Source organism: Procambarus clarkii, chromosome 23, assembly GCF_040958095.1.
Source record: "Procambarus clarkii isolate CNS0578487 chromosome 23, FALCON_Pclarkii_2.0, whole genome shotgun sequence".
NCBI lineage: Eukaryota > Metazoa > Arthropoda > Malacostraca > Decapoda > Cambaridae > Procambarus > Procambarus clarkii.
This window is the reverse complement of record NC_091172.1, coordinates 10,681,534-10,704,075: the sequence shown is the minus strand read 5'-3', so window position 1 is coordinate 10,704,075 and position 22,542 is coordinate 10,681,534. Positions and strand designations below refer to the sequence as shown.

General features: G+C 47.3%; 1 protein-coding gene across 2 annotated transcripts in view; it reads right to left on the bottom strand.

The window, feature by feature from the left end:
• The window catches only part of LOC123764072 (uncharacterized), an 80,307-nt gene that overhangs the window by 16,757 nt on the left and 41,008 nt on the right, over positions 1-22,542 (bottom strand). For both annotated transcript variants that reach the window (XM_069329879.1, XM_069329880.1), the window contains exons 6-7: positions 13,399-13,536; positions 3,546-3,737 (exon numbers count right to left, since the gene is read on the bottom strand). In XM_069329879.1, the coding sequence (XP_069185980.1) occupies positions 3,546-3,737; positions 13,399-13,536 (330 nt within the window). The remainder of the gene's footprint in view (positions 1-3,545; positions 3,738-13,398; positions 13,537-22,542) is intronic.

The window sequence follows — 22,542 nt, the reverse complement described above, 5'->3', positions numbered from 1 at the left end:
AGTTTTCTCTTTCAGCGCCTTAGTGTGGCAATCCAGAGAGGAAATGCTCACTGCATCCATGGTTCCTGCCACCCATCTGAGGAGCTGGAGGAGCTATACAACTTGTGACAAGTAGTCTTGTACCCTGCATGTAACCAATGTTGTAACCCTTTTTCTGTAATGAAATTTTAAAATAAAGTTAGATATATATATATATACACATATACAAAATGAATAGGGGTGGTAGGAGAAGATAATATCAAAGTGTTCAGTGAGGATCCACAAGGTCTTCTCTGAGTACTCTTTATTTTCTTCTCCGAGGCTATGGTCCATACACTTGCACCAGAGGTGGCCTTAAACCACTCAGCCATCAGTGACTGTACAAAAGACAGTGATAGCCGAGGCTATTTGAACAACCACCCAAACGGCACTTTGATGGTAATCCTGGGCATAGCTATTTCATCAAATAACCTCATTTTTGTGGGGCCATGTGAGCAACACAAATGCAAACAAGCTTGAATGATCCCTAAGCATATATGCAACTGAAAACTCCAGTTTTCAGTTGCATATATGTCAGGAGCAATATGCTCATTGCTCCTGGTGGTCCGGGCTCGAGTTACGAACTTAACCCTTAAACTGCGCATGGCGTATATATATGCCATAAGTAACATGTCCCATGGTGCACATGGTGTAAAAAAAAATCGTGGGCAATATTCTCCGGTGAGAGTCACAGTACTGTTGGAGCAACCAAGGCTGGCGCACGCAGCATGAGCGAACAGCATTGCTGTTCAGCTTGTGACCACAGCATCGCTGAAAAATATCAAAATAAATATATAACTGTTATTATTTAGTGATGACAGTATTACAGATGACCTCTGACTGTGATAAAACTGACCGGATTTGTGATAATAGCAGGATTGTTGTGATAATTAGCGCTTTGGGAGGAGTAATGCTGAGGGACGGAGGGAGATAGCATCGTTTACTGACTGTGTGGGCACCTGTTATTGTCTGCATTCACCATACCAGCTCAGTGGTTCTCTGTGGTGAACACAAATGTAGATACTTATATATAATGTGTGTATTAGTGTAATAACAGCAAAAGGATTATGTTGGGAGGAGCCATTTGGGTAAAGGAGGTGGCGTCATCTGCATGACTTGTCTGGCTGTGTGGAAAGTGGCCACTATGCTCTTTGGGCACCCTACAAGCTTATGTGTATAGTGCATACAATACCGTGTCAGACAGGTGTTTGGGAGCCAGATGCGTACACCACCCATGGTTGCTCACTCAGAACTCAGCCAGCAGCCCTAGGGCATTCTGGGAATTTTTTTCAAGATGGCTGCCTCTCACTGGAGGTCCTAAGAGTCCATTTCGTACACAACCAACCTCACACACATTTAGAATGGGTACGAAAAAATCAAAGAGAGTTTTCTCGGTTGGCGCAGTTTCCCGCCGACCGAGAATACTCGGTTGGTGCAGTTAAGTGGTTAAGGTGAGCAGGGGTTGTTTTGAGAAATTTAGAAAAAGAAGTGGCATTCATAGTGTTGTGAAGCATGGGGAGGCTGCCAGCTCAGACAAACCAGCGGCTGAAAGATTCATTGGCGAATTTAAAGATTTTGTGCAGAGTGAGGTATACCTACCACAACAAGTGTTTAATTGTGACAAGACAGGGCTATTCTGGAAAAGATTGCCAAAGAAAACATACATTACCAAGGAGGAGAAGTCATTGCCCAGACACAAGCCTATGAAAGATCGGTTTACTCTTGTGTTGTGTGGTAATGCGAGTGGCGATTTGAAAATTTAACCCTTGCTTGTGTATCATTCCGAAAATCCAAGGGTTTTCAAAAAATATAATGTGCAGAAACACAAAATGTGTGTGATGTGGAAGGCTAATGCTAAGGCATGGGTGACTAGGCAATTTTTTACCGAGTGGGGTAAATGCACCCAGTGGGTGCATGACGTGGTGTACCCTGCCATCAAAAAATATTTGCAGAAGAACAGTTTGCCACTCAAGGCCCTGCTTCTCCTCGACAATGCTCCTGCCCATCCTCCAGGCTTGGAGGATTCATTGATGGAGGAATTTAGTTTTGTTACAATAAAGTTCCTTCCTCCCAACACCACTCCTCTACTTCAGCCTATGGACCAGAAAATCATTGCCAATTTTAAGAAACTTTATGCAAGGGCACTTTTCCGGAGATGTGTCGAAGTGACGGATGCCACACAACTCGCCCTCAAAGAGTTCTGGAAAAAACATTTTAACATTTATAGTGCTTTAAAACTTGTTGACAAAGCCTGGCAAGAAGTGACTGTCAGAACCATGATCTCTGGCTGGAGAAAACTGTGACCTGAATGTTTTGCAGAACGAGACTTTGAGGGGTTTGAGCCTGAACCTGAAGTGCCTCTTGTTGAGGAAATTGTTTCTCTGGGTCGGCAATTGGGTTTGGAGTTGAATGGTGCTGATGTGGAGGAGTTGGTGGAAGAACACAACGAAGAACTCCAAGCCCTTCAAAAGGAGCAGCAAGAAGAGGCAGCTGAGGATCCTTCAGGGGAGGATGTGCCAGTACAGAATGTCCCTTCCTCAACAATTAAGAATATGTGTGCAGCATGGGAAGAATTGCAAACCTTTGCTGAAACGACTCGCCCAAATCAAGCTGCAGTAGGCCGTTGCCTTAACCTATTCAATGACACTGATGCATCACTACAGACAAATGTTAAAACGAAGGGAAAAACAAGTGTCTCTTGACAAATTTATAGTGAAACAAACAAGCAGTGAACCACAACCAGGTCCTAGTGCTATTCAGGCAAAACATAGGAGAGAGAGTACCCCAGAGAAAACATCACTGCCTGATGTGATAATGGAATGGGACTTCCCTTCCAAACTAGTAACAACTCCCCTCCTCCCCCCTCATCACCATCTTCCATACGCCATCAAGAGTCCTCCATAAAGGTAAGATAAACATATGTACTATAATGTAGTTAGATAAAAAAACATTGTATTCAGTATAAAATGTATTTGTAAGATAATATTTTGGAGGGTGGGGAACGGATTAATTCAATTCCCTTTATTTCTTATGGGAAAAATCGCTTCGACTTACGATCCGTCTCTGGGAACGGATTACCATCGTAAGTTGAGGCCCCACTGTACATACACAAAGATGACAAATAAAATTCCAGATGAGCAGTTGGACTTAAGGATGCAAACAATAGTGTTTACATTCAATGAATCACAAGGATGTAAGGAAAAATGTGATAAAGTAACATGCAGAAAGAAATGAACGAAGAAGCGGCTGAGTCAATTCAATCCACAGCTTCAAAACCAAATAGTGGAGTTGTGGGAAATCGAGATCAAACTTGTGTTATACCAGAAACCCAGAAGTGAGACAGCAGACCCAGGAAGCCAATCCTCACTAGCCTCAAGCACATGTATGTAATAACATAGGCAAGAGTCTGAATGTTACCCAATAGAGCAACAACACAAAGAGAAAAGTATAATCATCCTCTTCCAAAGGCTATAAAATATGTGGTGATTTATAGAGCAAAATTTTATTTGTGCAACAGCAAGGCTCACCTCAGAGTGGTACTCGGAAGGGCAGAGAGGACGACACTTGTAGTTTCTGCTGCCTTTATTTACGTAATGATCCAATGTCAGACGGTACACAAAGCGATTGTAGCGTTTTTCATCCATACAGTTACTATCCCAATCTTGGTTTTGAATCTGACGCAAGAACTGTGGTGACAGCACAGGAACCACAAAATCAACCTATTGAAAATTTAATTAATTTCAAATTAGAATACTGAAAAACAATAATAAATAGTAAATAATAATCATAATCATCATCATAATAATATTAATAATAATAATAATAACAATAATAATAATAAAATTAATAATAATAAATAAAAATTACCCATATTTGCACAATTTGCTACCACCAATTCAATTTTTCTGCAGCTTTGACAAATTTTATTTAAAACAAAAAACTGGACCTCGATATTAAACCACACCCTGGAGTCAAGACTTCATTTTATAATCCCACCTCAAAATAACTCTTGTTATCAGGGACAGGAAGCCTGTACTTAGCATTATCAAGGTTCCTTAGTCCAACTGTTGGAAATTTCCAACACTGACACACTACCATTGTATTATAATACATCATTATTGTATACTAATTACAGTAAATATTAATTCTACTAACTGTAGTGCTAACATAAATTAATATTTCTTTATCTGAGCGTATTGCTAACATTCTCACGCCATCGAGAGGCAGTATTGCGTCAGATAATGTCTATCTAAGCATATTTATTACCAATATGTTCGAGAATTGAATGTGGTTCTCTAAATTTATCAGTATTCCGTGCAATAATTTACTACAGATAATATAACTCCTAATAATCCAAAAACCGAGAGTTATCAACTCAGATTATCACCAAGTAACAGTTTTAACTGTCACGTACGAATGCTATGGAGGAAATAAAATTTCTCTCCATTTCTCGATTAACACCATTTAACGAGAATATGATGATATTTAATTCCCTACAATTGCAATCCTGTTCTCATTAACGTATTACATCAGTAATTACACGGAAAAGAATTATCCGTGATTATTAAATTCTATTGTGAACGCGTGAGACGGGCTGAGGGAGAGAGGCGGAGAGACGCCATTCGCCATGAGGGCATTTGCCACTAAGCACACGAGCTAGCGACGCCAACAATCACATCATGCGTCCCGGGAGTCGAATTCCATCAATTCTACGTTAGGCCCTTGCAGTTAATCGGCCTAGGAGCGTGCAATTGCTCCAGTAGCAATCTAGGAATGCTTCGGTGGACAACCAGCAGGTTAAGTGCCCTAGTATTGTATATATTGAGTACTCCTTTTAAATTTTATTGTGCACTGTCCATCGTTACACCACGCGACCTTCCCAAACAATAAGTACGTCCACAAGGAATTAATTTTATTCCTTCTATGGCATAGTGAGGATACAGGATAGTAGGTGTAAACAATTGGTATATTTAGTTGAAATTTCAGCTTGTGTTGAAAGCGGTCGTGGTCCTCTCATGTTCCCACGCCATGCTCGAGCTCACGTGTTGCAGCAAGCAGCAGACGACGCCATCGCACCTCTACCTCTCCGTTCACTATTACAACTAAGCAGCTGAACCCTTTTCAATTATTTTCTTTGATTGAGTGAAATCAATAATCGATTATCAGTCAAGGATATTTAGTTTATTTGACTTGAGATATCTAACGTAATTGATAACCTCATTAAAGTCAAATGAGAATAATTTCTTGTTTCATCAACATATAATCTTCTTACCATTAATCAATTTATCTAATGTTTACTAACATATAATTTAGTAGGAATTACTAATTTTATTCCAGGAAGAACCAGCCTCGATGAAGCGTACTGGGAGTAGATTACTTCTGGTATTAACCCCCCATTTTGTGAAGGACGGAAAGATTATTTTCGAACATTAATATATCATACAGTCCATTGAAGTTTAAAGAATAACCTTTAATAGTTTCCTTATCCATAGGCACTGGTATTTCAGTCCTTATCATTTATCTTTACCTGTTTCCCTTTTCAGTAAAAAAAGGGTGGTCATTCGATTAATTTAAATTAATCTATTAATTAAATATCAATCAATTAATAGAGAGTAAGCTTTCTTCCCAACACCAACTACTAACCTTACCCAAGACACAACCAACAACAATTGCTTACTCCTAGGAACCTATTTTACTAGTAAGTGAACAGAGGCCTGAGGTGAATGGAAATGTTGACAACTATTTCTGTCCTGTACAGGATTGAATCCAAATCCCTTGGTCGTGAGCTGAGGACATAGACCACTGTCCTACAGTTGCTCTTAACATAAAGAGATATGTATTGCATTAACTGCTATTTTATGGGTTAATAAAACCAGCGTTTAATGTAATGAAACGCCATTTTCTGGGTGAGACCCGGCGGCTTCCCGGAGCTATCCAGGCTGATATGGATATATTAGATTTCTGGCATCAGTCAATGTGCATGGAGTTCTAGGACTACCGGGGACCAGAACCTGGGACTACAAGCCAGAACCTGGCCCCCTCAGAGAGGCACAACAAGCAATGGTCTATAGAAACCCCCGTGTGGTTGGAAGCATTCTAGGTCTGCCATCGACCGGGTCAGGTGCCCAAGAAGGTAAGTGTCCCAAAAGAAACCCCTATTCTGGTGAAAACATTGCTAGAAAGAGTCAAACGAGTAGACAGAACTCGCAAATCAAAACAAGCAAACTAGCATGACGTCACTAGATTGCTGCGCTGCTGTCTGCGCAATCCTGCCCCCTACCCGGGAAGGGGAAGGAGGAGCCCTAGACCTTCACGCTTGCTACCCACCCTTTGGTTCTTAAGGCTGGATGTCAAAAACTGCTGACCGGAGGGAGGCCTGCCGGAGAGCCTCCGGGTCTCACCCAGAAAGTGGAGTTTCATTAGATTCAACGTTGGTTTTCTGGGGGGAGCCCCGTCGGCTCCCCGGAGCTAACTACCCAACGACAAAAACAAAAACAGGTACTTACCCAGGAGGCAGTTGGCCCTCGCTCCTCAACTTGAAGTCGAGACAACTGGCTTCAACCGCCGACCCAATGTGACAGAGGTCCTACGAGACCAAGGAACATCAACAAGGTAGCGAGCGGCCTGGACCCTGTTCGAACTCCAAAAACCCTGTGTTCGAATGTCAACCCATGACATGTTACCGAAAACGGCAACCAAGGCAGCAAATGTACAAAGGTCGTAAGCAAGAAGATAGACCACAGGCTGGCTAGACCTGATAACCATACCTTGAGGTTACCTTGAGGTGCTTCCGGGGCTTAGCGTCCCCGCGGCCCGGTCGTCGACCAGGCCTCCTGGTTGCCGGACTGATCAACCAGGCTGTTGGACGCGGCTGCTCGCAGCCTGACGTACGAGTCACAGCCTGGTACGTCATGCGGACAACCTGGGAAACCCATGCCATGGAACAGGGAAAAAGGGAAACTGAGTCAACCCAAAGTGCGTCCACAGCTACCAAAGCTATGGCGCGCAGATAACGGCAGGGAGCCGCAACTGAACACAACACATGATGCACCCACAACCCGACCAACCAAGCATCAACAACCCAATGACCCCTCCGGAAAGCTCCTTTTCTGACTCATTCTTCGCCAGAAAAGGAGACGGCTGCAAAGGAACAAACCTACCACCAGGACCAAAAGAGCAGAAAGCCCCTGCGCCGGAGGAGACAATGAAGCTCCCCAACCCGACCCCCAGAGGCGAATGCCAACAAGAAAGGAGCCTTAAAAAAACAAGCCTGAAGCGAAGGGGCCACTATAAACCGAGAAGAGAGAAAAGAGCACCCGGTCCAACGACCAAGACGGCTCAAACGGAGCATGAGCAAGCTGAAGGTGAAACAACGCACGAGACAGCTTTCGGAATGGAGCAGAAGTAACATCAATACCATGCAGAAGTAACATCAATACCGAACGCAAGCTCCATCGTCGCACGATACGAGGTGACAGTATTCGGTATATGATGACGATCCTGAAACAACCACGCAAGAAAGAACAAGACAACCCTATCAGAGACCGTAGTACACCTACGCAGAGATAGGAAATAACAAAAGAACTGCCAGGATACTTCATACTGCCGCCGAGACGAAGCACGCAGGTGGGGAAACCATCAATGAAGCCACCTGTGCACCATACACGTGATGATTGACGCAAAGACTCGAGGAGAAGGGCAAACCAGCCACGTACTGGGCCAGACTCATCTGTTGAAAGAGGCCGAGCTGCGGGAAGACCCTCGGGTTTGGACACTGAGCAAGCAGTGCCTGAAACCAAGGCTGGGCCGGCCACCAAGGAGACAAGTTATCTTATCTTGAGGTTATCTTGAGATGATTTCGGGGCTTTTTAGTGTCCCCGCGGCCCGGTCCTCGACCAGGCCTCCACCCCCAGGAAGCAGCCCGTGACAGCTGACTAACACCCAGGTACCTATTTTACTGCTAGGTAACAGGGGCATAGGGTGAAAGAAACTCTGCCCATCGTTTCTAACCGGCACCTGGGATCGAACCCAGGACCACAGGATCACAAGTTCAGCGTGCTGTCCGCTCGGCCGACCAGTTCCCTTAAACAGAAGGAGAGTTTTCCCCTGGAAGGTCTCCAAGCGAGCCAAGACCTGGAGCAACAGCTGAACCAGTGGGAAGAGGTACAGGTAACCCCACCTCACCCAATCCTGCCTGAAGGCATCGATCCCGATTGCCTCGCAGTTGGGGAAGGGCGCCATGTATACCAGAAGACGCCTCAGCCATGCCGACGAGAAGAGGTCCACCTCCCAAGGCCCGAACGTCCGGCAAAGCCAATTAAACGAGTCGGCGTCGACTGTCCATTCTGTGGACTGGAGAACGAACCATGACAGGCTGTCCACCAGGACATTGGACGTGGAAAATATTAGAGGGGCTGGTCCCAAACCTGCACACAGAAATAACATCACATGAGACCAGAAGACATGGCAGGATGTGCAGAATACCCCCGTTGAAAAACAGAGGTGCAACTGGTACTCTGAGAGAGAACTCTATCAACATCAGAGGTCCGAGACTGTTCAACACGCTTCCACTACACATAAGGGGCATAACTGGCCGACCCCTCACAGTGTTCAAGAGAGAACTGGATAAACACCTCCAAAAGATACCTGATCAACCAGGCTGTGACTCGTACGTCAGGCTGCGAGCAGCCGCGTCCAACAGCCTGGTTGATCAGTCCGGTAACCAGGAGGCCTGGTCGACGACCGGGCCGCAGGGACGCTAAGCCCCGGAAGCACCTCAAGGTAACCTCAAGGTAAGGTAACCCCCCAAATGTGAACCACCAGGAGAGCCAAACCCCGAGAACTCGGCAGACAAGTCCCCCGAAGCAACCAGCCCCAAATAGCCAAGGACCACATCGAATACCCGCAGTTCAGACAATAAACCACAGGTGGGAACAGTCCGAATGGAGCCTGATCGTCAATACACGAGCTTCCTTGATCTGAGTCCGACGGAAGGCCAGATCCCACCATCCCAGTGAGCACTGGTCACAAAGCCCCAGCCCAGAGACGACGCATCTGTGAACACATCGAGCAAGGTCTTGGATAGGCGCCAAGGCACTGAACCCCGAAAAACCCAAAGAGGAAGCCATCAATGCGGCAACCGACGCAAGGCCTCTGGGAGGCCAAACCCAATGGTCGTGAGAGAGGCAGAAGGGACATCCCCGAAGGAACCAGAACAGCTGACAAAGCCAAACCTGACCCGGCGGGTATATCATCATGGCAAAGTTCAGGCTCCCAAACAAACTATCGAGCAACTGCCGAGTGACCTGGAAGCCCCTCAAAAACAGGCGAAGGCAGGAACGCAGCTCAAGCAAAGCCTCTGAAGAGAGAGCCAAAGAAGCGGTCCAAGTGTCCCACACAAGACCCCAGCCAAGACCAAACATGAGAGGGAATCAGATGGGACTTTCACCAGTTCACCAGGAACCCGAACCCAGCAGGGTGAGAAAGAACCAGATCCCTGGCGAGCAGACACGCGGATTGCCTGGAAGTCTACATCAGCCAGTCGTCGAGGTAGGCCAGAATCCGAACACCTAAAAGATGAAGACAGGGCACCACGACCCAGGGTAAGGTGTGTGAAATCGCGAGGTGCTAGATTCAAGCCGAATGGAAGGCAACGGAAATGGTAACCCTCCTGCCTTTTCTTTAGAGGCAGGGTGTTTAGAGGACGGCTCACCCCCGGTTCCTCGGGGTGAGGTACCCGGGGCTGGGCAGTCTCAGGGCATCCGGGGAAGCAACCAACCTCTCGCGTTGCAGCAACCTGAACCTAGCATGTAATGCTGAAGCTGCCTGCTTCCAGCATATGAGCTTCAGTAGATTGCGGAAACTAGAGTACTTACAAGCAACAAAACTCGCACAACTCCGGGTCAAAAGTGTCACCGACCCAACAGGCAGCATGGTGGAGGCACAACCGGTGATTGCCACCCTGAGACAAGGGAACAGAGTAACTTTGTGACTCCCACGAAGCGAGAGGGGACCCAGGAATCGTATCCATTGGACCACAGAGCCACTGCGGGGTTTCCCAGGGCCCTTAGTCGTGGTATTCCGCTAAGGAAAGCCCAGGCAGGGTACCGCTAGCTGGTGCCCAAAACTACCAAGCAAAGTGCTAAAGCTGAATCCCCGGGACATGTACGTCTGTACACATGTACAGACCCCCTTAATTATAGACCTGTATCATTGACAAGTGTAATAGTCAAAATATAGGAAAAAATAATTAAAACTAAATGGGTAAAACACCTGGAGAGAAATGATATAATATCAGACAGACAGTATGGTTTTCGATCTGGAAGATCCTGTGTATCGAATTTACTCAGTTTCTATGATCGAGCAACAGAGATATTACAGGAAAGAGATGGTTGGGTTGACTGCATCTATCTGGACCTAAAAAAGGCTTTCGACAGAGTTCCACATAAGAGGTTGTTCTGGAAATTGGAAAATATTGGAGGGGTGACAGGTAAGCTTCTAACATGGATGAAAAATTTTCTGACTGATAGAAAAATGAGGGCAGTGATCAGAGGCAATGTATCGGACTGGAGAAATGTCACAAGTGGAGTACCACAGGGTTCAGTTCTTGCACCAGTGATGTTTATTGTCTACAAAAATGATCTACCAGTTGGTATACAGAATTATATGAACATGTTTGCTGATGATGCTAAGATAATAGGAAGGAAAAGAAACTTAGATGATTGTCATGCTCTTCAAGATGACCTGGACAAAATAAGTATATGGAGCACCACTTGGCAAATGGAATTTAATGTTAATAAATGCCATGTTATGGAATGTGGAATAGGAGAACATAGACCCCACACAACCTATATATTATGTGAGAAATCTTTAAAGAATTCTGATAAAGAAAGAGATCTAGGGGTGGTTCTAGATAGAAAACTATCACCTGAGGACCACATAAAGAATATTGTGCGAGGAGCCTATGCCACGCTTTCTAACTTCAGAATTGCATTTAAATACATGGATGGCGATATACTAAAAAAATTGTTCACAACTTTTGTTAGGCCAAAGCTAGAATATGCAGCGGTTGTGTGGTGCCCATATCTTAAGAAGCACATCAACAAACTGGAAAAGGTGCAAAGACATGCTATTAAGTGGCTCCCAGAACTGAAGGGCAAGAGCTATGAGGAGAGGTTAGAGGCATTAAATATGCCAAAACTAGAAGACAGAAGAAAAAGAGGTGATATGATCACTACATACAAAATAGTAACAGGAATTGATGAAATCGATAGGGAAGATTTCCTGAGACCTGGAACTTTAAAAACAAGAGGTCATAGATTTAAACTAACTAAACACAGATGCCGAAGAAATATAAGAAAATTCACTCTCGTAAACAGAGTAATAGACGGTTGGAACAAGTTAGGTGAGAAGGTGGTGGAGGCCAAGACCGTCAGTAGTTTCAAAGCGTTATATGACAAAGAGTGCTGGGAAGACGGGACACCACGAGCGTAGCTCTCATCCTGTAACTACACTTAGGTAATTACTCACAGGAGCCTAGCGGAGGACCATTAAGTAACAATAGGGTCAGACTAACCAAGTGGCAGACTCCCCCACCAGGCAGCTAAACAAAAAGAAAAATCCCGCAAAAAGACAAATGTACCCAGGCGGGAACAGAGGTATATGAGGTGGTAACTAGCAACACAATACCCTGCACCCCTAACAGTGACGAAAACTACCCTCTACCCAGAGACAAACAGGGAAACACTGAAACCCCATCTGATTCCAAAGGTGGTCAATCACCGAGCAGCAAAAGACACAGCAGAGGTAGAACCCTAGTTGACTCGCAGAAGGTGGCCCCAAGCCCCAAGGGCAGTACTTACAAGGCACCTAGGGAAGGAAACTGTAGGTGCATACAGCCTGAGTACTCCTGGCTCGCACACCGACCGTAGAGACAGCATCATACCACAAGGCACAGAACAGAAAAAAAATTCTGGAGCCAGAGGCACTCGACCTTGCCAATGTCACATCAGCCAAGAACTGAAGGGTGGGTAGCTGGCATGAAGGTCTGAGACTTCCCCTTTCCCCTCCTGGGAAGTGAAGGGTTGCGCAGACAGCGGCGCGGCAATGTGGTGAAGTCATGCTAGTTTGCTTGTTTTCATTTGGGGAGTTCTGTCCACTCGTTCAGCTCTTTTTAGAAATGTTTTCACCAGAATAGGGGTTTGTTTTGGGGCTCTTACCTTTGCCCCACTTAACTTACTTGCAACCAGAGCCAGAACCTGGCCCCCATCACAAAGGCTCAGAGCAAGTGACATTCCTCCAATCCACTAGGAAAGCATCCAGAAAGGTAACGAAGCATTACAGACAAGGTTCACAGAATATAAAGCCTCGAAACCGCCTAACACATTGGGTCAACCAAAAATTCTCGATTGCACCAAAAACCCACAAGGCCTGAAGGCCTTGCAAAACAAAACACCCAGGCACAGAGGACACTCGATGGGAATTATACAATTAGACAAACAGTCAAATTAATGCAACTGTGAAGGCTGACCATGGCATGCCATGTAATACAGGTGCGCCCCAACCAACCAAAATGATCGTCCAATCATGGGTCTAGACAGAGGGGTCAAAAGATCATTGAAATAGCCAAGGTGAGGCCCTCCACATCGGTGGTCCAGCCTCTTAAGAGCAAATTCTGAACACACCAGAGAAGAAAACTGCCAGTGCATGGACAGTGCTAGTGAACATACAGGGAAGACGGGCCCTGACCACATGCAGTTCTAAGCACCCTATGAGCCAGGTTCACACAACACAAAACAAACAGAAAACATGCTCATGAAGTTAAGTAAAACACAGAACAATACCATACAAATGGCACCCACAGGACAAAGTCCAAGGATGGCCAGCACTTTAGCTTAGAAGTAGTGGGACCCGTTTGACTGGTTGACAAACCATGAGCCCTACAGTGGATAAACAGACGTGTACACATCAGGGACAGAATTAGCTTGGAAAGCTGGGGGTACACCTGGAGCTCCAGACCCCCCAATTACAGTACAAGTGTGGGGGGGTTAGTGATAACGAGCTGGCTCTACTTTCGAGAGATTTCGCCATTGGTTTACATTGTTAGGGGAGTTCGAATGGTGGTTTCGAGGCTTCAGTCCTTTTGAACCAAGCAGTGGTCTTTATTGTTCACTGACTTTCTTGATGCTTTCCCAGTGGGATGGTGAAGTGTCGCCAGCTCTCTCTGCCTCTGTGAAGGGGCCCAGTTTCTAGCTCTGGTTCCTGGTAGGACAAATATAATTTTGCAGCTGATGTGACCTAGTAGTTGGGAGATCTCAGCAAGATAGTTCCATGGAACCACCAAAAGGCTTCTTAAGAAAATATTAAATTGAGCAAGTTTACCTGTTTAAACCACTTATGGATACTATTGCCAGGATCAATCCTCAATTGAGAGGCAACTGTATCCATCGTGGACTCGCTCAAGAGAAGCACTCCAACTCTTCCTCTTGGCAAGGTTGGGTTCCTTAGCTGATCAGCAACCTACAAAGGCAAAGTTATGAAATCTTCAGTCACAACTAAGGAGGTGCTCAAATCAATTTGACTCATGATGCCTCTTTGAACCAGTAAACTATTTTCACTACATTTCTAATGAGAAAACTAAATACTGATGAATAGCAAAATGAATTTAAATGATTCTCATGATTTACTTTATGATTTAAACAAATTTAAAATCCTTGAGAACATTGCAAAATATAAACTTCAAAAACAATATTTTTAACTTAAAAAAAAATGGCTACTTTGAAACTCACAGCAAAATTAGATCTCAATCCTGTACTGCTGTAATTAAATCTTTATCAAAGCAACATCAGTCAAAGTTAAAAAACCAGCATTGAATGTAATGAAACGCCATTTTCTGGGCGAGACCCGAAGGCTCCCCGGAGCTTATCCAGGCTGATATGCCAGACATGTCAGACTTTGGCATCAGTCATGTGTATGGAGTTCTATGGACCTACCGGACACCATGAGCCAGAACCTGGCCCCCTCACAGAGGCAAGGGGAGCAATGGCCTATAGAAACCCCCGAGTGGTTGAAAGCATTCTGTGTCTGCCATTGACCAGGTCAGGCACCCAGAAAGGTAAGTGTCCCAAAACAAACCCCTATTCTGGTGAAAATTGCTACCACAAGCCGAACAGGTGAATAGAACTCCCCCTAAAAGAAACGAGCAAACGATCATGACGTCACACGTTACCGCGCCGCTGTCTGTGCAGCTCCCCCCTCCCCAGGAGGGGGAAGGGGGAGCCCCAGACCTACCGCGCCGGCTATCCACCATCAGTTCTGATGCTGGATGTCAAAAATGCGAAAAACCGCCGGATGGAGGGAGGGAGGGAGGGATGCTGAGGAGCCTCCGGGTCTCGCCCAGAAAATGGCGTTTCATTACATTCAACGCTGGTTTTCTGGGGGAAGCCCCTTCGGATCCCCGGAGCTAACTACCCACAGAGAAAAAAAAAAAAGAGGGATGTACCCGGGAGGCAGTCACCACACACTCCCCAACTCAAAGTCAAGACAACTGGCTGCAACTGCCAACCCAAGGCGACACAGGCAGAGGGAAGGGAGCCAGTGAACCTCAACCCTCAACCCAGCAATCCCAGTGGGGAGTGTGGAACCCCAACCCAGCACCTCGGGAACCCCAGAGGGGACTGCAACATCCCAACTCACCACCCTATAGGTTGGGAGTTCCACCATTCCACCCCACCCTCCCTCCCTACCCCGGGTACCCCCTTCCCTCCCACTCCCTGGTCTTCCTCCTGCCCCAAGCCTTCCCAGACACGAACTAAGTCCACTATCCCCCACCCCAGTTCTAAGCCATCCTCCCCCTGCCCCTCCTTCCCCCCCCCCACCTCCCTCAGAACCCCTGGTAACTACCCCACAGGAGGATGAGCTTACCCAAGCAACAATGCCCATGGAACAGCTTCCTGCACTAGTGGGGGAGGGTGGGTGAAAATGGATATAGGAAAGTGAGCTTCAAGGTAATGTACTCAAACATCGATGGGATTACCAACAAAGCAAGTGAACTGGCAGAAAGGGCGCAAGAAGAAAACCCAGATGTAATAGACTCACAGAAACAAAATTGTCAGGAGTCATAACAAATGCTGTGTTTCCAAAAGACTTTCATATAGTAAGGTAAGAGAGAGATGGGAGAGGAGGAGTGACTCTGCTGATAAGGAAGGACTGGAGCTTTGAAGAGATGGAAATTCCGGGCTGCGACGGATTCAGAGATTACATAACAGGAACTATGACAATGGGTGAATCTAAGATAAGAGTGGCAGTCATTTACAACCCTCCATTAAATGACAGAAGACTCAGACAAGAGTTCGACAGAAACAACATGGCTACCATTAACATAATATAGAGAGCAGCTTCAGTTGCCTGCAGGAATGGATCGAGACTCTTAATCATGGGCGATTTCAACCATGGAAAGATAGATTGGGAGAATGGGGACCCACATGGAAGTGAAGACACGTGGAGATCTAAACTTTTGGAAGTGAGTACTAGGAACTTTCTGAGCCAACATGTCAAGGGACCCACAAGAATGAGAGGAAATGACGAACCAGCTAGACTCGACCTGATATTCATCTTAAATGACTCAGAAATAAGGGAAGTCAAATATGAAGCCCCCATAGGAATGAGTGACCACAGTGTATTGATATTTGAGTATCTGGTAGAAGTAGGGATAACCTATCCAAGGATGGGATTGGAAGGAAAAAGACTAAATTACCAAAGAGGAAAATATGACGAGATGAGGAACTTCCTAATGGGAATACCATGGGAAACAGAACTCAAGAGAAAAGACTGTACAGGATATGATGGATTATGTCACTCAGAAGTGTCAGGAGGCTGCAGACAGATTTATCCCAGTCTAAAAAAGTGAAAAATTAAAAGCAACCGAAGAATCCGTGGTTCAACCAGGAATGTGCGGCAGCAAAGCAATTGAGTAAAAGAACATGGTGAAACTACAGGAACAACAGAACACCAGAGAGCAGGGGGAGATACCAGAGGGCCAGAAATGAGTACATCAGAGTGAGGAGAGAAGCAGAGACAGTACAAAAATGACATCGTGAGTAAAGCTAAGACCCAACCAAAACTGCTCCACAGCCACATCAGGAGGAAAACAGCAGTGAAGGAACAAGTGATGAAACTGAGAAAAGGGGAGAACAGATACACTGAGAACGACAAAGAGGTGCGTGAAGAACTCAACAAGAGATTCCAGGAGGTCTTCACAACAGAACAAGGAGAGGTCCCTGCACTAAATGAGGAGGCAAACCGAACAACCTTGGAGGAAATTTACCTCACCAGTGATGAGGTCAAAAGGAATCTGTTGGAGCTGAATGTGTCGAAGGCTGTTGGGCCCGACAGAATTTCACCGTGGATTCTAAAAGAAGGTGCAGAAGCACTAAGTGTGCCACTCTCTATGGTGTATAGCAGGTCACTGGAGATGGGAGACCTTCCGGAAAGCTGGAAGACAGCTAATGTAGTCCCAATTTACAAAAAGGGTGACAGACAAGAGGCACTGAACTACAGGCCAGTTTCCCTAGCTTGTATACCATGCAAGGTGATGGAGAAAATTGTGAGGAAAAGGCTCGGAGAGCATCTGGAGGGAAACAGCTTTGTAACACACCACCAGCATGGGTTCAGAGATGGTAAATCGTGCCTCACAGGACTAATAGAATTCTATGACGAAGCAACACAAATTAGGCAGTAAAGAGAAGGGTGGGCAGACTGCATTTTCTTGAACTATCAGAAAGCCTTTGATACAGTACATCATAAAAGGCTGTTACAAAAGTTGGAGCAGCAGGCCGGAGTAAAAGGTAAGGTGCTCCAATGGATAAGGGAGTATCTAAGCAATAAGAAACAGCGAGTAACGGTGAGGGGGGAGGCATCAGAGTGGCGAGATGTCACCAGCGAGGTTCCACAGGGCTCTGTACTCGGTCCCATCCTGTTTCTAGTATATGTAAACGACCTTCCAGAGGGTATAGACTCATTCCTCTCAATGTTTGCTGATGATGCAAAAATCATGAGAAGAATCAAAACAGATGAAGATAGACAGAGACTTCAGGACGACCTGGACAAACTGGAGGAATGGTCTAGAAAATGGCTGCTAAAGTTCAACTCAGGAAAGTGTAAAGTAATGAAATTAGGCGAAGGGAGCAGAAGGCTGAACACAAGGTACCATCTGGGAGGTGAAATCCTGCAAGAGTCAAAGAGAGAAAGATTTGGGGGTCGATATCACACCGAACCTGTCCCCAGAGGCCCACATCAAAAGGATATCATCAGCGGCATATGCTAGACTGGCCAATATAAGAACTGCCATTAGAAACTTGTGTATGGAATCGTTCAGGACCCTGTATACCACTTATGTAAGACCAATCCTGGAGTATGCAGCTCCAGCCTGGAGTCCATACCTAGTTAAACACAAGACGAAGATAGAGAAGATTCAGAGGTATGCCACCAGACTGGTCCCGGAACTGAGAGGAATGAGTTACGAGGAAAGGCTATACCCAGATGAGCCACAGAGACGTTAGAAAGAATTTTTTCAGTGTCAGGGTAGTTAACAAATGGAATGCATTAAGTAGTGTTGTGGTGGAGGCAGACTCCATACACAGTTTAAATATAGATATGATAGAGCCCAATAGGCTCAGGAATCTGTACACCAGTTCATTGACAGTTGAGAGGTGGGACCAAAGAGCCAGAGCTCAACCCCCGCAAACACAACTAGGTGAATACAGGCTCGAAGGGGCCCGGGAACGACATGAGACTTCGAGCAGCCAGACCCCTGTACGACCGCCAAAAGCCCTGTGCCCGAATGTCAGCTAGGACATGCCGCCAAGACGGCAGCAAAAGCAGCGAACCCACGAACATCAGGGGCACGGGGAAGGAACACAGGCTGGCTAGCCGCAATAACACTGCGGATAACCCGGGAGACCTTCACCCGCTAACAGGGAAGAACAGAACCGGATCAACCCAAAGTATGTCCCGGACACAGAAGCCATGGCGCGCAAATAACAACGGAAAGCCAAAACCGAACACAAAACACGATGCACCCCCCGACCCGACCAACCAAACACCAACAAACCAAGGTCCCCTCCAGAAAGCAGCAGCCTCATCCCATGCCAGAAAAGAGGGAGACGGCTGCAACCGAACAAAACAATCGCCACAACCGAAGGAGCAGAAACCCGTGCCAGAGGAGAGCAAGAAGCTCAGCGACCCAACCCCAAGAAGCAAATGCCAACAGGAAAAGAGCCTTCGAGAAACAAACCCGAACTGAAGGGGTCACAACCAATCGAGGAGAAGAAAAAGCACGCTGTCCAGAGACCAGGACGGCTCAGCGGCACATGAGTAGGCCGGAGGTGAAACAACGCACGAGACAGCTTACAAACGGCACAGATGTAACACCAAGACTGAAAGCAGGCCGAAGCGGCTCCGCCAGCACCGCACGAAATGAGGCGACAGTATGTGGCAAGATGATGGCCCGAAAACCCCCACCAGAAAAGCCAAGCTGATGCCAACAAAGCAGCTACTTAAGACGGGACAGAAGGAAAAGGAAGGACCGCCAAAATACCCCATACCGCCGCCAAGAAAAAGCACGCAGGTAGGATACCAACAACGAAGCCACCTGACCACCAACTTTAGGTGAGAGACTCAAGGCAGAACCTAACCGGTCCTATCAAGGTTCATCCGAGCCTAGAAAGAGGCGGAGCCGCGGGAAGATCTCAGGCATGACCACCGAGGAAGCAGAGCCAGAAACCCAAGGCAAGGAAGGAGATGGAACATCTGCCGAACAGAAAAACTCCCCAATGCGAGCTAGCTCGCCAGGAGATCGGAAACTACAGGTCCAACGTGAGATTCCCGAGAAGGAACACCGCGAGACCCTGAAAATGCCAACAGGCAACAGGAAGGCCAAAAGGCACAAACAAAACACACAACAGTTTGTAGGAGAGAACGAGAAAAAGACCAGAAGAACAGCCCCAGCACCAGCGGCCAGGACACGAGTGAAGCAAGAAGATGAGGAACGAAGAAGACAGGCAGCAAAACGGGAACGAAAGGGACAAGACCAACCCATAAAGGCGCAGGTGCTGTCCCAACAAACCAAACCGAAAAAGGTGCAAATAGTTGCCACTAGACCAGTACCCAAACCAAGGGGCACAAGTAATGAAGACAGACCAATGCACACAAGTGCACACGCACCACGTGACACAGGCAGAAGGAGCACTCAAAAAGCCAAAGGAATGCAAGAAGGAAACATTCCAGCAGCAGAGCAGTAAACAATTGGAATGCACAAGGAAGGAAAGTGGGGGAGCTGACCCCACACACAGCTGCAAGTGCGGACATGACAAAAACCCAGGAGATGTCAAGGAAGCGACAGGGAAGAGGCAGGACGATAAAGCCTAAGCTCAACCCCAGGAAGCACAACCAGGGCCGGACAACCAGGCGAGGAAAGAGAAACCAATGTACAGTACATTGAAGGGCCAAGCCAGGCACTCTAAGACGGGAAAGGAAAGAGGGACCCCAGAGAAGACCACAAAAAATGCCACAAGCAATCCCCAACACACAATCCCAGGCACAAAACTGCAGAAAAATGTCACCCCACAACATCCTGACACAGGAACAAGGACCACATGTCACCGTGGAACACGTTACCAATGCACACGTGCACCAGCAACATGCACCACACGCAACATGTAGCAACTTCTCTCGGCGAGGGCAGAGAAATGGTGGAGGCTGACTCCAGATAGGGTCAAACGTAGATACGATAAGAGCCCAGCAGGCACAGGAACCTGCACACCAGGCAACCGACGGCAGAGAGGCAGAACCAAAGAGCCAGAGTTCAACCTCTGCAAACACAACCAGGTGAGCACAACTAGGTGAGCACACAACCTGCACCTCAACCATCATACCTCGAAGCATGGATGAGGTGGGTCCCCTGATCGACTCGAGCATGAGTTGGACATGCATATAAGTGGGACTGGACAGGTCGAAATAGGGACAGTCACCTGTGTGCTAACGGTCTTGTATCCGTATCCAAAAATATATCATATATATTCATATAAACATATTTATATAAATATATTTATATAAACAGAAACGTATCCAGTGACTGGCCGAAAGAGATGCCAGACCGCAGAAACTCACCTGTCGAACGTAGGCACGAATGTGTCACAACACAACGTTGCCAAAAAGATCCCAGGAGCACCGCCAGGGAAAGGCCAGAGCCGCACACATAGGAGAGCAGGGTAAAGGCAAAAGAGACGCCCCACACTCATTACACAGGGAAAACCCCGGCGTCCTCCGCATAGCTGCAATCCAGAACACCCCAGGAGGTACGGGACACGGATCGGAGAATGGAGAAGAGCGAGAGATGAAGCACCCGAGAAAAAAGGAGGCAAAACACCAGCATTGGTGCACACCGCCCAGAGCAAAAACAAACTCCCACGGCACATGAGCAGGACATGCTTTCCGAACCGCACAACCCGCTCTGCGGGAAGGCGCCAACTAGGGCTACTTTACAAGAAAAGTAGCCAAACAGTACGCGACCTGAATGAACCGCTAAAGAGAAGAAACAGCCCATCACATGGGACAGGAGCCAAAACAGGAGTAAGCAGTGACAACATAGCTGGCTTATGAAAGGAAGACAAGGAATGCAATCAGGAACCCAACTGGGCTACAAGTAGGGCTACAAGTAGCCCAATCCGGCATTCAGGACTAGGAGTATCAAAGAAAACGAGCAGCGCCGCTGCACAAAAGAACAAGACAGGACCGAAAATCAAGAATAAGCACAGAAAAGGACCAACAAGCCCTAGAAAGGACCGGAGGGAAGCCACATTGAAAGACAACAGATGTTCCAATAATACGAGAAGTAGCAAAAACCTTCCCGAACCCATGATAACACAGAAGCAAGCACAAGGCACGAAAGCACATAAAGGCATAGTCGGACCCGAGACCAAAAGTCATGTAGAACCCCAAGAAGAGGGGAACATGACGGAGACATCCCATCCCATGAAAAGGGTGGGGGGAATAAAGGAAGAGAGCACCCACCTACAGGAAGGAACCTATCGACTCGAGGGACAAGAAACCGAGCCCGGGAAGGGGCCGACGTCCAAAAACTCGTACGGCGAGAGTGGAGGAAAAAATCACACTCAGCGTAACCACATGCCCCGCCTAGAGGGTAGAAAAACCCCTGTGGGGTCCAACGGGGCACTAGGCCCCCCAAGTTAGCACCTCCCCTGCCCCGGGAACCCACATGGCAGGCCCCGGGGCCAAGCCGTCCCCCCCAAAGCCCCGGCCTCACAAGAAAAAACCGGGGCAGCCGCAAAAAAATTAAGGAAGGGAGCCCACTGGCAAACTCTTACAACACAGTTGGAGGAACAGGCTCGAATGCCCCTGTCGCTACCCCGGAATGGGAATTCCTCGAGATCGCCCAAGTCTTGTGGAAGGAACCGAAGCAACCAACACTCCCAAGCGACAGCCTCAGGGCTTCCGGGAGCAAACAACTAAGAGTGTTGCCACCAACGAAGCCCAATGACAATGCCCGTGCTGCCTGCACTCGCATAGTCAGCATAAGACTGGGTAACCGAGTTACAACAAGCAACAAAACTCGCAGGACTCGGGTCGAAGGTGTCACCGACCCCACAGGCAACAGACGGAGAAAAAGACAGGGAGAGAGTCACCCTGAGACGAGGGGTGAGAGCAACCCTCAAACTCACTGGAAGCGAGGGGGGGACTCCGGGGCCACATCCATCGAACCCGCGCGCCCCCAGGGGTTTCCCAGGGTCCTGAGCATTTACTATAAGAGAACTCGCACTCAGGTAATCTCAGGCAGGGTATTGCTAACCGGCACCCAAAGCTACCAAACAACCTTCTAAGAACTGAACCCCCCGGGATGTGTACACTCACGAGGACCTAATAGGGAGAACCATCTTAAGAAAGAAGAATACTCGGTACACAGGGAACATGGGGCAAGAATGAAGGCAGACCCTCCCACCAGGCAGATAAACAAAGAGAAAAAGAAAACCCCACAAGAGGACAGCGTACCCAGGCGGAACAGAGTCAGCCGCTATGATTGGTGAAAACAAGCTGCTCAGCACCCTGCGACCCACCAGTGCAAAACTGCCCCTTACCCTAAGGCAAACAAGGGAGACACAACACCCGAGCACACAAAAGGCGGCCGAAAACCAAGCAGTAACCGCCCTAGCAGAGGCAGAACCCAAGGAACTTGTGGAAGGTGGTCCCAAGCCCCAAGGGCAATACTTACAGGGCACCTAGGGAAGGAAACCCTAGGCACATGCTGCCCGAGTACTGGAGAATCACTCCCGGCTCACGCACCACCTAGAAGACAGTCACCAAACTCTAGGTACAGTGCTGAAACAACCACCGGAGCCAGAGCACATGACCTCAGCCTTTACCATCAGCCAAAGAACTGATGGTGGATAGCCGGCACGGTAGGTCTGGGGCTCCCCCTTCCCCCTCCTGGGAAGGGCGGGAGCTGCACAG